At 40.2% G+C, this 15420-nt stretch overlaps 1 protein-coding gene across 1 annotated transcript in view; it reads left to right on the top strand.

The window, feature by feature from the left end:
• The window catches only part of LOC110960872 (structural maintenance of chromosomes flexible hinge domain-containing protein 1-like), a 40134-nt gene extending 26060 nt beyond the window's left edge, over positions 1-14074 (top strand). Inside the window, exons 29-47 of the mRNA XM_051940370.1 lie at positions 1102-1263; positions 1365-1490; positions 1608-1687; positions 2131-2288; positions 2361-2476; positions 2581-2642; positions 3152-3233; positions 5446-5577; positions 5717-5872; positions 5957-6083; positions 9777-9896; positions 10131-10216; positions 10310-10429; positions 10516-10697; positions 12847-12956; positions 13303-13373; positions 13455-13611; positions 13708-13866; positions 13951-14074. Coding sequence (XP_051796330.1) covers positions 1102-1263; positions 1365-1490; positions 1608-1687; positions 2131-2288; positions 2361-2476; positions 2581-2642; positions 3152-3233; positions 5446-5577; positions 5717-5872; positions 5957-6083; positions 9777-9896; positions 10131-10216; positions 10310-10429; positions 10516-10697; positions 12847-12956; positions 13303-13373; positions 13455-13611; positions 13708-13866; positions 13951-14045 — 2301 coding nt within the window. The 3' untranslated portion in view covers positions 14046-14074. The remainder of the gene's footprint in view (positions 1-1101; positions 1264-1364; positions 1491-1607; positions 1688-2130; positions 2289-2360; positions 2477-2580; positions 2643-3151; positions 3234-5445; positions 5578-5716; positions 5873-5956; positions 6084-9776; positions 9897-10130; positions 10217-10309; positions 10430-10515; positions 10698-12846; positions 12957-13302; positions 13374-13454; positions 13612-13707; positions 13867-13950) is intronic.
• The last annotated feature ends 1346 nt before the right edge of the window (positions 14075-15420 follow it).

Below are 15420 nucleotides of genomic sequence, written 5' to 3'. Positions count from 1 at the left end.
AAAAATAAATTGGATAAGTGTTTTTTTATTATGAGGACTGGCTATATAACTTTGTTATACTGTACAGAAGACATTTTGCTTCTTGCCATGGTTGAGCTGTTTCCATAGAGGGGCAGGACTTTATATTTCAGTGAGAAATGACACCCAGATACTGCTTTCTTCAAAGGAATAACATTTACAATATTTGGCCAGTAAAAAACGACTATTACTGTTATGGATTATATATTTATATGTAAAATATAACATTTACTGTAATATAAGGGAAGGAAAAGCAGCAAAATGTCACATTTTAGGCGTGAAACCATCATTTTTGGTAATTTCGTTTGATTGAGGAATCGATTACTGCTTGTGTTATACAGTGAATGAAACTACCCAATATTACAGACTTCAGAATAGATAAATCACCTCAACTTGCTTTCCACAACATTACAATGCTGCTACAATGTTAATGAATTTGTAATAATTGTGCAAAAGTACTATTTATTTCAAAGATGCCCCTTTTTACTGAAATGTGGATTAATGAATGTAAAATATGCATTGATGTGACTTTCTGTTTCCTCCATCCAGTTGTATATTTGAAAGAACACGAATTTAAGTAGAATATTCAGTACATAAACAGCATATATCCATCCATCCAGCCATCATCTATACATCCTCATTAGGGTCACTGGGGGGGCTGGAGTCTATCGCTGACTCGGGCGAAGGCAGGCGACACCCTGGACAGGTCACTAGTCTGTCGCAGGGCTACATATAGAGACAGACAATCACACTTGCATTCCCACCTACGAACAATTTAGCATTACCAATTAACCTCAGCAGATTTTTGGACTGTTGGAGGAAGCTGGAGCACCCGGAGGGAACCCACACATCTACAGGGAGAACATGCAAACTCCATGCAGAAAGATCCAGGGAAGGTTGGGACGCAAACCGGGCATCTTCTAGCTGCTACCCACCAAGCCACTGTGCGGCCCATAAACAGCATATATATTAATACAATACTGACAAAAACTGTGCTAGTGGTGGTGATGCATTTACTGAAATAAAGGACTGGAAACTTTGTTTCATCACTGAGTAAATGTAAACTGTGTTTGTTCCAATCAGGAATGCAGCAGTTCAGTTGCAGTGACGGGAGTACGTTTCAATTCAGGACCTCTTGGCCACAGAGAGATGTGCTTCAAATACGCCACCTTTGTGGAGCGCATCAAGATTGAAGTGACTGCTGGCGTCCCTGCAGAGCTTAAGCTCATCAGTGGACCTGAGCAGGTAAAAAATGTTAAAAACCTTCTCTCACAGTTGCGTTCTATACTGTTGTTTTATGTTCACATTACTGATCATAGGAGCTCATGTTTTTATGTGTTTCTAAGCCTTTGCAGTTGTTCAGTGACCACAGTATTCCTGAACCTTTCCTCGTCCAGCTGTACGATGAGTGGGGGAACCCTTCTCCAGACAAGAGGGTTGTGGTTCAGTTAAGATCGCCCTCAACACTGAAGGTTAGCTTGACAAGCAGCACAATTACTATTACAGTTTTTGACAGCAGATTTGAAGCTTTTGAAATGCACAGAACAATGTAGTTGGAGAGATGGAATGAGATCTTTGTGTTGTTTTAGGTGACAGCGGCTGTTATGTCACAACCTGTGAACGCTCAAGGGAAAGCCTCTTTCACTGTTAAAAGTGTGAGCGGTCCAAAGTAAGTGCTTCTTTTTAATGCATTACAAAAAAGTAATTTTTTAATGATAGTAATGCAATAATAGCAGAGTGCATCATCAGTCATCAAATAAAAATCCTGTGATACTGTCCTCTCCATGTGCATGCGTGGGTTTTCTCCGGGCACTCCGACTTCCTCCCACAGTCCAAAAATATGCTGAGGTTAACTGATTATTCTAAATTGCCCATAGGTGTGAATGTGAGTGTGATTGTCTGTATATGTAGCCCTGCAACAGACTGGCGACCTGTCCAGGGTGACCCCTGCCTTCGCCCGAGTCAGCTGGGATAGGCTCCAGCACCCCCCAGCAACCCTAGTGAGGATAAAGCGGTGTATGGATGGATGGATGGATGATACTATCCTAAATTGAGACAGAACTGCTCTTCCACCAGTTACCAGTGTATGTTAATGTTGTGTTTGTCCACTAGGGGGTGCTATAAGCTTCAGTTTACAGGTTTCTTCAACAAGAAACCCATCCCTGGTCCATCAGTGAACCTCACTATCATCCCTGATCGCAGCAAACCTGTCAAACTGTCAGCTGAGTACGACAGTAACGTCAAGTTTCTTGCTGGAGGCATTTTCCCAGGTTTGCACTTGTGTTTGATCAGTTAATTCTCTTTCTCTGTCTGGCAGACTAAGGGTTTTTGTGTCTGTGCAGTTTTCTCAGTAACCGTGGTGTCTGAGGAAGGAAGTCCAATTACAACTTTCAACCCAACAGCTGTGTCCATGTTTCTCTGGCATGGAGTGTCATCAGGAGGAACACCACCACCAACAGTGGGTGACTGGCTGACTGGCAGGGAGACTGTGATTTATTTATATTTTTTAGCTTTTTTAAATCTAATATTTGTTGGATTGCATTCTCCTACATCTCTGTACAGGTCACCGAGCTGAAGTGTAGTAAACCGATGGAACATGACAAGGATGGCCGCTTTTATTTTAGGTAAACATGCTTCAACATCAGGTCTGTTTCTGCTCTGTTTAACTTGCTGCAGGATTTTTAAATGATCAATTTATTAAATTTTTTTGCTCTTACCAAGAGTTTCCTGAGACCATTGATGCCACTTGTGTGACTGTACAGTCAATATGAAGATAGCTTAGCACAAATCTGAAAGAGGGGAGAAATGCTAGCCTGACATTGTCCAGATTTAGCAGCATAGACTATATAAAGGTACTGCACCATTTTTACAATTTGGTGTTGATTCTGATTTAGCATGTGAGATGTGTTAACTCATAAGCTTTAGAGGTGTTGGTGCTGCATGCAAATATTGTTACTATGTTGAAAGCCAAACTTACTTTTTCCATCCATTTCCATTCGTTTTGCTAAAGTATAGTAAGCAAGTGACGTGCTTGTAGCAGCCTCAGGCTTGTAGTATATTAAAGGTTTCAACATATTTTTCAAGATGTAGAACTGTATCTTTTAAAGAATATGTTGTGTGTGTTTCTCTGCAGAGATGAACAGATTCCAGAACATGCTGGACCGCACGTCATACAGTTTTCTCTGCGAGAAACTAAACTTTTGTTTAGTGATCAGGTTGGTTTGAAAATACTGAGCATGTAGTCAAAGCATCACAACACATTAACAAGTTATTTCTAGACACTGTCCGGAATAAATTGCCCAGAAATTTCTGACTGTTACACTTTTATTTTGTGCATCATCACAGCCCCAACCGGTTCTGGGCATATTTTTCTCCTGTCATACTTGTATTCACTATGGACCAATTTTTTACTGCATCTCCTGTGTTTTTTCTGCATCTCTGTAGAAACATCATAACCATGGCTAGAGGAGGAGAGAGATCTAAAAATGTCTTCTGTGTAGTATGATACAGTTATAATGCCATAATGCTAGAAAACAAAGAAACAAAAGAATAAATTTTAGCTTCCTTAATTATGTATTTTAGACCAATAGGAAAAATCTGGAATCAGCATGTACAGAACTTTTCAAAATGCCCACGGTTACCAGTACTGAAAAGAAAAGATGAATCTACATACTATAGATATAGTTCTTCTTATTTTTGATTTGTTTTCAGCCTTCTCTTCTGTTTGCTCTCTGTAAATTCACAAGCAGTTGCTGCACAATGCATGCCTATTAGGTTTCTGTCCAACTTGATCTGGAATTATCCCTGAATCGCCATCTTTTGGTGGTAGGGGTTTGCTTTGCCCTGTGATCCTGGGAACTATGTTGTCAGGGGCAAATTCCCTGGTAGGCTCTCTCAGGGCAAGTTGGTCCTGGGGGAGGAATCAAACAAAGGGAAATTCATACCTCTCAAAAAACACCACAGCACCAGTCATGGTTCTCTGCTGGAAAAACGGTGTTTTAAGTATCTAGGGATCTTCTTCATGAGTGACAGGAAAATGGAGGAGGATAAGCAGCTTAGGTCATCATAAACAGCAATGCAGGTGTTGTACTAAACTGCCATGATGAAGAGGGAGGTGAGCCAGAAGGCAAAGCTCCAGATTTACCAGTCCACCAACAGTTAACTTTTGTCGTTAGCTTTGGGTAGTGACAGAAAGAACGAGATTGCAAGTACAAGCAGCGGGAATGAGTTTCTTTCATAGAATCGCTAGGCTCACCCTTAGATATAGGGTGAAGATTCCAGGAAATAGGATACAGGTGTTGAATTCCAATTTTCAATCCACCTGAACATCATCAAAAGCATGTTACCTGGGCTAAGAGGAGAAAGAACTGGATTGTTGATGAAAGTACATTTTGCATTTCTTTGGGAAATCATAGTCCTGGAGTCTGGAGAGACAGCAGAGAGCCACAGGATCAAAGTTGCTTGGAATCCAGAGTGACGTTTCCACAGTCATTGATGATTTGGGTGCCAATGTCATCTGCTGGTGTTGATCCACCTGCATAATCAAGTACAAAATAAATGCAGCCAGCTACCAGCAGATTTTGGAGCACTACACACTTCTATCTGCTGAAGAGCTTTTTGGAAATGCAGAGTTTGTCTTCCGGCAAGACCTGGCATTTCCCCACACTGCCAAAACCACTCTAAAATGGTTCCTGAACCATGGCATTGCAGTGCTGACCAGATCTGAACCATACAGAAAATCTGTGGATTACTATCAAAAGGAGTATGGGTTGAGTCACACCAAACAAGAAAGAATACCTAAAGGTGACTATCAAGACAACCTAGACATCCATTACACCTCATCAGTGCCACAGGCGGATTGCCTCCATGCCACGCTGCATTGTTGCAGTAATTCAAGCAAAGGGAGCCCCCACCAAGTATTGACACATGAACATACTTTATACTTTTTACTGCATTATAACCTTTTTTAATCCTTTGTAATATTAAAATATTTTGAGATTGATTTTTGGAGGGTTTCTTGAGCTGTAAGCCGTTATCAGCAAAGTTAAAACAAATGAAGACTTGCAATATTTCAACGTATGTGTATGTATGAGTCGAGAATACATCTGTATATTTTTCACTTGATGATTTAATTCCTTAAGATTTAAGTATCACCAAAAATTCTCGTAAGGGAAGTGAGGAGTGAGTATTGGAAATTAGCATTAGTTCAGATATTTTAGCGCTGGCAGTCTGAATGTGTGACGGATCAACAGTAAATGCTATTGTCTCCCATTTATTTATGCTGTATTTGACTGTTTCAGTGTTTTCTCTTTATCTGTGTAGGCTGAGAGGGACAGGTTTGGTCATATGATTTGTGTGTTGCCAAAATATTCATCTGATTCTCACTGAGAGAAAAGACAGACCTCAGCATTGTTTCCTGTCTCCTAGATTCCTATAACTGTGGTGGCCAATCAGCCTGTCAAACTGGGACCCGACTCTCAGCCCCAAACCCCAGTTGTTTCCAACAGTAAAGACATCACCAGCCGAACCTTGGTTGAGAATATGACTCTGAGGATAATGGTGAGCTTAAATCCTCTGAAGACTTTAGAGTTATTGCAAATAAGCAGACACTGCCTTAACTTAATTAAATTAATAAAAACACTGAGAAGTAATAATTTTGTGATGCGGAGCTGCACTGAGTTGACTTGATTAATTCCAGGATTCACATGGAAACCCAGCAGGGCAGGACCTGAACGGGAGGGTCTCCGTCTCTATAAAGTGCACCAATGGAGATAAAAGCAAAAGCCTCCCTTTGTTTGCAGGAAAAATTCACACTTTCCGGCTTGACTTGGTGGAAGGAAAGGCTCACGTCACTGTGAGTGACCACGCTTCTTAGGATGAGCTTTGTTTTGGTGTTCTGGAGCCCGGCATACAATAACTGTACACTTTCTCTTCCCAGAGACTGGCTATCATGGAGAACAGTCCTGGTCAGAATGGCAGCGCATACACACTCCTCTTCCAACCTGAAGTGCCAAATGTTCCCACGCCATTGAGTCCTTTTGAGCTCCAATTCCATTTTTACAATGGTATGTATTTACTAAGAAAGCCCCGCTGCTGGGATGAAAGTGGTGCATCAGTGAAACAATGTCTCTGAAACTGTTTTAAGTGGACAGATGATTGAGGAGGGGGTCGTAAAAGTTCATACATATAGCATGAGTTTAAGTTAACAGACGTTTGTTGAAATCAAAGCAAGACTACTACTGCATCTAATGCAGTGTGTAAGCTTCGTCAAAATCTCTGGTGGCCCGTACAGGAAAATACGGGCCACCAACTCTTGCCAAATCTAAATTTCTGGTATCCCGTACAAAAAACTAGTGGCCCGTACTTTGCGTTGTTTACATAAAATAAAAAAATAAATATAACTTCTCAGGAAGTCAATTTCTTTTAATGAGCTCTTCTCTTAAAACCTGCTTACCATTAGAATCGAAATAATCAGTCTCTCATTACAACAAAAAAAATCAGTCTCTATTCATCTTTACAATCACAACTTAGTTGAACTAGATGTCCATCTACATCAACTCATCAACATCTTCAAATTGTGCCAGTCTCTTGAGCCCAGCAACTGCTAAACCTCCACACGGACCCCGCTGAATTGTTAATTGTAATCAACGTTGTGGGAGAGAGGAATAACATTGTGGAAGAGACCAAAAGTGAGTATAAAACACCCAAAATATGTTTTTGTACTAGAGGCTAAATGCTGTGGTTTATTTTAGTATGACAGAGAAGAAACATTTTCATTTGTATCCCGCTCTGTAAGTCTGGATGGGATCTGTAGTGACTTTGTGCATGTGCGATTCATGGCCACAGAGTGATGTGTCCTCTAATCCAGGGCTCCAGACAAACTCTTTTTCCTAGGAGCACAGTGGCACCTAACTTAACATTTTAGGAGCGCAACCAGAAAATTTAGGGGCGCACACCAAAATCGACTTGCAAAGTAAATATTCACATTTCCGCTCATTTTCACTGTATTACTGATAAATACTTGCATAGTAAATGCGAAACTATGTATTCAATTAACATTTCACTGTGCAGCACTTGACAAAACATAACAAGAAAAGCACTCAGAGAGCGCAGTACTCCGCCAAGGCTGCTCAGTCGATGTATAATTTCCAACGGATGAAATCTCTAATAAAAAAGACCTTGTGCTGAGTACAGGCATGTGTTATGCATGTGCACGTTATGTATTTATACCAAATCGCGTGTAAATTACTCTTATAAATGTCTGTTGATCAGTTCATCAATTTTGGCAAGACTGGGGGGCAAATAATGTGAAGTTCCTGCTGTTTCACAAAGCCTTCATTTACGTTCAGCCTTATTTTGAACACAAATACACCTTTCTATCCTTCACTCCTTTCTTGTCCCCATTCCAGCTGCTTCTAAGTTTAGACACATCCTTCCCTAGACAGCAACAGTGAAACCGTTTTCTTTCGTCTTTACGTGAATTTTCGGACTTTTCAGCAGCGTCTTCATCATGTCAAGAGACCTCTCCTTAGAGAGACACTTCCTGTGCTGCTGGAATGGTCACAAACCAAAAGCCCGTATCATTAAAAATACGCCTTCAAAATAAAAGCCTGAAAGGAACGGTTATTTTAGCATTAGCAAAACAAAGCTCGCCTTCTTCTTCTTTGGTGTTCGTCTCCTTTCTTCTTCTTTTGGAGTTAATGTCAGTTGGTTAACAAGCTCATTTGCGCATTACTGTCTACTGGGCTGAAGTGTGGAGCAGCAGTTTGTCAGCAACAAAAAATTTATTTATAAGATGCTTGTCGCCTGGCCAGGTGATGAGAAATGTATAAATTGTATCCGTTTATCGCCCAGGCATCGTTCTGGTCGCTTCGGGCGACTTGGTGACCGCGAACCTTACACACAATCCAGTCTGAATATTGTGAAATTGTGATTTTTTTTTTGTAATTCAAAAAGGTACACTTGCATATATTCTATATTCATTGCATGTTAAATGAAGTATTTCAAGCCTTTTTTTGTTTTTTATGTAATTTTGATTACTTTGACTTATAGCTTAAAAAAATCAGAAATCTCGTATTTCAGATTTTGAGAGTATTTCCTAACATCAGTCAAAAGAGGATTTACCGTACAGAAATGTTAATCTTCTAAAGAATATGTTGATTTACGCCCTCAATACTTGTTTCGGACTCCTTTACCATGAATTGTTTCATCAATGTGGTGTGACATAGAGCGGATCAGCCTGTGGTACTGCTAACATGTTATTGAAGCCTAGGTTACTTTGACAAGCTTGTCTTGCTTGTCTTCAGCTCAAGCAGAGTAATATCATGATCATCACACTATTTGGTGGTAGTTTTGGCTTTTAGCGTAGGTGTTAAGTACTGCTGGAACAGGATATCAATCTCCACAAAGCTCCACAAAGTGCTCTAAAAATCTCCTGGCAGATGAAAACACAGTGGACCATCACCATCAGATAACATGACACCTCAAATCATCACGGACTGCGGAAACTTCACACTGGACTTCAAACACTTTTGATTCTGTGCCTCCCCAGTCTTCCTTCAAATAGTAGGACTTCAGTTTCCAAATAAAATGCAAACACTTCAGTTCTTTTTCTCCTCAGCATAGGTAAGATCTTCTGACATTGTCCCTGGTTCAGTAGTGTCCTAATATCAAGAATGTGACAGTTGTAGTTCTTTTCCTGAAGAGGTCTGTGCTTGGTGGTGGTTGATGCAATGACACCAGCCTCAGTTCACTGGTGAAATTCTCCAAAGTTCTTGAATAGACTTACATGTTTAAACCACAGTTGCTGTTAACATCTCTCTTGTGTTTCATGAGTTGATTTTTTTTATGATTCTCCTCAACAATACCATAATCAGTTTTGATACCTAATTTTATTGTGATTATTGATCCTCCAAGCTATGGTACCAGCTGGCATATTAAGTAAAAAACAATGAAAATGGCCATTTTTGACAAGTAACTCCATCATGATAAAGTAACTTGAGCCAGCATTGTCCAAAGGGAGGACCGAACACCAGCACCAATACAAGGGCACAAAGAAAATCCAGTCCCTCCTTCATTTTTCTGTGGTGGTAGAAATCTCAGACCATTATCTCAAAATCCACCAAAATGAAAGCAAAACTATCTGCAGTGCACAGAAGTGTACTGCAAAGCAAGTCTGATATAGCCAGGCTTTCTTTGTGTAAACTGGATCATCAAAACCCAAATTCCCAACAATCAATCATGTGACTCTTCTTGTTCACAAAGTGGACTGATGGTGTGCTGCCCTTCAGTCAAGACTAATAGGTTGTTGTAATAGGGGGGTTATGAGGAATATACAAATAATTTTACAATGAAAAACACGTGATGCAAGAGAAGAATGTTGATAGAAAATTGAATCATGTAAGTTGAACATACTGCTTTTACAACACAGTGCATGTCAATGCAGTCACTTATTTACAGTTAGAGATCTACAACTTTAAACTTAATTCATTAAAACGTGAGACTCAAGAAGTGCAATTACATCTGACACTGTCCCATAATGAAAGATAGAACAGAAAATCCTCTCGACTAGATTGGCTGTGCAGCATCAGTTACCATGGTGATCTAGCCAGCTTAAAGGAGAGCCATCTTTGTGACATTGAAAACTGTGGTTTTAGATTCAATAGACCTTACTAAAAGATCAACCTCGCTTCGTGGTACAGCCTTCTGCTGTTATTTGAACTTGCCTTCTGATGTTTTATTCTATTCACCCATTTTAGATGCAGAGAACCAAATGAAAATGTCTGCATTGAGCAAGAAGAAAGATGAGCTCACTGTTGCCATTTCTGCACATGAAGACAAGCAAGCTAAATTGAAGAAACAGCTTGATTCAGTAACATGTAAGATTTGATGACAAAGAAATATTGAGATTTTATATATGAGTGACAGAGAAACAGAGATATGTATAAAATAATTTGAATTGTTTTCATATTAGTGCCAATCTGCTATCACTGAGTGTGTATCAAAGATAACATTCTTCTTTTAACACCTGATGCCAAAGAATATCATCATGTTTTTGTTTCTGCTAAATGTGACTTAAATGTCTCCCATTGAAAATATTTCTCCCATACCAGCTCAACTCCTCGAACACAGTAAAAAAGAGAACAACCTTAGAAATAAGCTGAACAGAAGGAATATGACAATCACACAACCTGTATCTGTAAGTTATTAATTCTAGCCACACTACTGTAGAAATTCAATCTCATATGTATGTATCTGGAGTTGACATTTGTGTATTTATAATTCTTTGTAGAGCCAAACTATCGACACACTCATAAATAAGAAAAGAGAAGAAGTTGATAAAATTCGGAATTCCAGAAGATCGTGCTCCATAAGTGAGAACTTTATGTTGCAGCCGGATGTTTTGGGAACGGTAATGGCACCTTTAAAAATCATTTGAGTGGTTTTTCAGGATTTATCATTTGGAGATGTATTTTACTCTTTACCTTTTGAACGCAGGTTGGCCACCTGGCCTTTGTGGAGGACGATACTGCTGCGTGGGTCATTTCCTGGCACATCAGGGGTTACATGGACTGTATCATAACCAAAACTAAAGAAGCAGCAGAGAGGATCCATAGAGAAACGCAGGGCAGGCAGCAGGTCATGGCTCTGGACAGCGTGTTTGTGCCACCAGGAAACAGGTTAAACACACATGATTGTTTTAAAATGAATGTTAAACTTTGATGATAAACACCATCATTCATTTCATTGCTGCTGCTGGCGTCTGAGTAGCTTTCCAGATGTGTGTCTTTTTGTTACAGTCTTTCCTGTTTTAAGCCTTCTTCCACACAGAAGGCTTTACAATGACAGCAATTTAAAGATCTGGTGGCAGTTCCTTCTTAAACAGGCTGTCTCAGAGTCGACAATAAGAGCGCCTACCGTGACATTACAGAAAATTATCCAGCAAATGATTGAAATTTTAAGAGTCTGCATCAGGTTACGATTTGACCTGCATGTAACTTAATATGACTGTTTTTTTTTATCATAAACACACCAGTGGGGAGGAAAAAACAAATAAAAAAAATCAACACTCTGGCAAACTGTCACACCTAAAACTATAAAATATAGTTTTTCATTCCAAATCTTTACATAACGTTACTTTGAGCTGCAATAATTAGTCCATTCAATTGATAAATAGGAAATTAATATGGAAATTTTTCTAAAAGATTGTCATTTGTAAAATACATATGCAAAATAAACAAGATTAACCTGAAAACTGAGTCTCTCTGGTTTGAGTTTTCGATAAGTCATCAGACAACACAAGATGTGACGATGCCACACCGGGAAACATTTTATTATTTTCTGCCTTTCTGTGGAACAAACTACTGCTCAGTTAATCAAGAAAGCAATTATCAAACTCATAGTGAAAAATAATAGTTCGTGTCTGCCCTTATGACAACAATGACAATGAGGGTTATGCGGGCAACCCATGCACAGGGGCTGGCCCGGGTTCAGTTCCGGCTCGCGGCCCTTTGCTGCATGTCTTCCCCTCACTCTTCTCTCTCCTTTCCTGTCTGTCTCCACTGCAACTATCAATAAATCCGAAAAAGGCAAAAAAAAACAAAAAAAACAAACAAAAAACGTTAAAAAAAAACAATGATGATGAGGAGACCAGAAGATTAGATAAGAGTTTTTAGTTGCAGAAACTGAAGCTAGGAAGAGAAAGAAGGGATTGGGAAGGATAACTACCAAGAATAACAGGAAATTAAGCTGATGATTTATGAAGTCATCCAAAAGATTAAGCAACATATTACAAACTCTGAGGATGATTGGGGAAACAACCAAACAAAAACCCAAAGCAAAAATGAGAAACCCATAAATTTAACGGAATGAGAATGAACCAGAACGAAGTACCACAAGGTTAGGAGCAGTATATGAATACTGCAGACTGTTCAGCAACAACAGTGGACCAGGAACCGAATGTGTGGTAGAGCTCAACTGATAAACTTAGACAAAGAGCAAAGGAATCCAGTGCAGAAACACACCATTCAATTCACTTCAGTTTTGTTTGTATAGCGCCAATTACAATTCAAATTGTCTCAAGACGCTTTACAGAACCCATATGCCTGAACCCCCAGAGCAAGCCCTAAGGCAACAGTGGCAAGAAAAAACTCCCTTTTAAACAGGCAGAATCCTTCAGTAGAACTTGACTCTTTTATATCGGGGGACCCATCTGCCGGGTTGAGAGGGACAGTACTGTGGCCGAGTCAGATAAACAGACTGAACACAAGTAAAGGGATAACTAGCAGCTACTATTAGCTAGAACACAAGGCAAGCAAATAAGCTACTCCACTTAACTGGCTGGCAGCCAGGAGTGAGTGAGAGGGGTCTTAGAGTCTATGGATGGAGGTGGAATGTAGTGGCGCAGCTTGTGGAAAGCTCTAGGCTTGAAGGCAGATGGTAGATCCAGGGAAAGGCATTCCAGAGGAGGAACAAGGTTCAGATTGGCAGCAGGTGCATCAGAGGGTAATGCAGGGGAACCAGTGAATGCATATCAAGATTGACAACCTGGCACTGAGTGGATGTCGCACATACTTAGGGAGAAAGAAGAGAGGGAGTTAGGCTATCAGCAAATCAGGGCAGAGGCAAGGATCCTTATACAAACAACTTTATGCCTTGAAGTTGAGAACATTCTTGAGAACATTGAGCACATACATAATTTATATTCCATAATTTGCCACAAATACTTGCATTGTGATTTTAATTCAGAGTTGAAAATGAACATCTGTGGTTTGATTTTTCTACTTTTAGGGAAAAACTTCAGAATATTAAAATTTAATTTGCTTGCAGGCCCCTGCCACATATCAGAAATGGTCGTCCACTCTTTGATCCGCATGGGAACCCGGTCTACGCCAGAGAGCTGCTGATTTGCCCCAATGACCAGGAGAGCTGTGGCATCGGTGAGCTGCCTTAGATGGATTTCTGCTGCTCAGTGTCACATTACAGAGTTGTTGTATCATGCCAGGCTTATAGTAGAGTCCAGAACCTGTGTGGTTGCCCAGAGGCGTCCAGATCACTGTATTTCCCTGCCACTCGTGCAGAGTTCAGAGTAAGTGTTTCCACCTGGGATCCAACCTCACCAGGTGGAGGGGGGTTTACAATTCAAAGTAGTTGCCATTTAGATTTACATAGCTTGCCCTGGTGTAGCAGAACCATACTGAGACATGAGTATGGAATTTTTCTCTCAATAGTTAAAAAAATTACAAACAGGTCTGAAAGTTTTTGGCTTGTATTTTTCCCTTCAAGTGTTTAAAAACTTCCTGGGAGAAACTATTCTGATTGATGACCTGCAATCTGCAAACAGCTACAGGAGAGCGGTGAGTGACGCTTACTGACAGAACGGTGTGGTGTTAACTGGCTGGTGGTCGTTTTTCCTCTAAATGAGTCGTTTCTTACAGGTGGTGCAGAACAAGTCGCCGTGTCCCACCATCCTGACCAGGCAGGGGGACAAAATCGATGGCAAGGGCGTGTTTGGAGGTGCACAAAACAAAGCCCCACACACACCGACATGGCCACTGTTTGGAGCCCCCTACCATACTCTTACTAGAGACATAGGTGACATCTGCTGTCATCATATTTTAAAGTTTTTTCTGGTCTTATTCAGTCAGATTGTGCTTTAACTTATGTGTTTCTGGGGGCATTTTTGGACAGAGCTGCTCCAACAGTACCAGCTAGCTGTGAGAAAGAGGGAGGATGCAGAAAAGGAGCGAAATGATCTCTTAAAAAGCCTTAATTCTCCTGAAATGAAGATGAAGAACCAAGAAATGGAAAAAAAGAAGAAGCTGTTGGAGGACATTGAAAAACAACTAGGTATGTTTGTTGGCCATAGAGTGAGCTTTTTGCATTTTTATTCCTATAGTATTCTTGATTTGTAGCCACTCTTTGTTCTTCCAGCTTCAACACCAGTAACACCAGTGAAACGAGGTGCTGTGGATGCTGGTGAGCCATCTGGAATCGTGACAAAGAGAGCAAGGGAGAGATCCACATAAGAGACTCTAATCCAACCTGAGAGTTTGACCGCAAACGTCTTTTGTAATTTTCTTTATTTTTAGTTTTGAGCTACAGTAATAAATGTCATCTTTTCAGAGATTAATTACTGTGCCATTGAAAGAGAAACAATCATTATCCAAATGTAAGGCCGATGACAATGTTGTATGCGAGAGACAGCTGGATGTGGATTGTGTGTGTGAGACGGGTGGGAGAAAATGGAAAAAAGGCATCTGTCAGTACTGGAGGGGGTCCTGAAACGTCACATCCAAGGATGCTGGAGGGAGCTTGTTCAGATCTGCGCACCACAGAGAGGGAGCAACCCGCAGAGCCTTGACTGATCTCCAGACTGCAGACTTTACTATTGATTACATGTAGCTGAGTAAATCATTTATTTTGGTGAACATTCTCAAAATGTTAGCAGAGATGAATTCCACAGCAGTTCTGACGTGGACACCCAGTGCTAGACCGGAATAATTTCAGAACAGTGGGGCATCAGTCCGGTTTGACTGGAATCACTTTATTTTTCTCAATAAGACAGGCAATAACAAGGGCACCAAAGGAAACAGTATATAAGCAACAGCCCCTAACCCTAACCCTTTAAATTTTGTTGCAGGCTTTGCCATAACATCTGCAACCATCAGGTCTGTTGGACAATACCCCAAACTTATTTTCCCCATCATTTACAGTTGACCTTACAAAATGATATTTGATTTCAACATGCTTGCATCTCTGACTGTTCACAGGATTTTTAGCTAAAGCTATTGTACCCTGATTACCCTCATAGACTTTAGGAAGTGTGTCGTTACATTTGTCCATGCCCTAATAGCTGCACTAGGTACATACATTCCTGAGTAGTAGCAGCTAACACTATGTATTCAGCCCCAGGTCTGGTCTTGTACATGTTGCAAGATAAAGTAAGCTTCCAAGGGGCTTTCTGTATTTTCTATCACACATTTTTGCATCATCAGCGTAGTTCAGTTTTTGTTCACAAGGTTTCCCTTTAGCTTTACAAATTTTGCATGTCAAATTTTTCAAGAATCCTTTCAACGTATTTCTTTTGTGACATTTTTACATGTCCATCACTTTGCTCAAAATCAGTTCCAAAGAAAATGTGTCAGTTTTCCAAAGTCTTTCATCTTGAATCTTGCTGTGAGCATTTCTTTCACAACATTCAGTACATTTTCATCACTTGCAGCAATTATTAAATCATCAACCATATTATCATGATCACTTTCTCATTGTCTGTCTCCCTCATGTCAACACAATGATCACCTGGGCTTTGTGGAAAAATTGTTTTATCTCAGGTATTTAAGTAGAGTCTTGTTTCAATTTCTGCCGGATTTTTTTGTCCATATAGCAACTTTTCCAGCTTAT

This window comes from Acanthochromis polyacanthus, chromosome 20 (genome assembly GCF_021347895.1).
Source record: "Acanthochromis polyacanthus isolate Apoly-LR-REF ecotype Palm Island chromosome 20, KAUST_Apoly_ChrSc, whole genome shotgun sequence".
NCBI classification, from domain to species: domain Eukaryota; kingdom Metazoa; phylum Chordata; class Actinopteri; family Pomacentridae; genus Acanthochromis; species Acanthochromis polyacanthus.
This window is presented reverse-complemented; position numbering and strand designations above follow the sequence as displayed.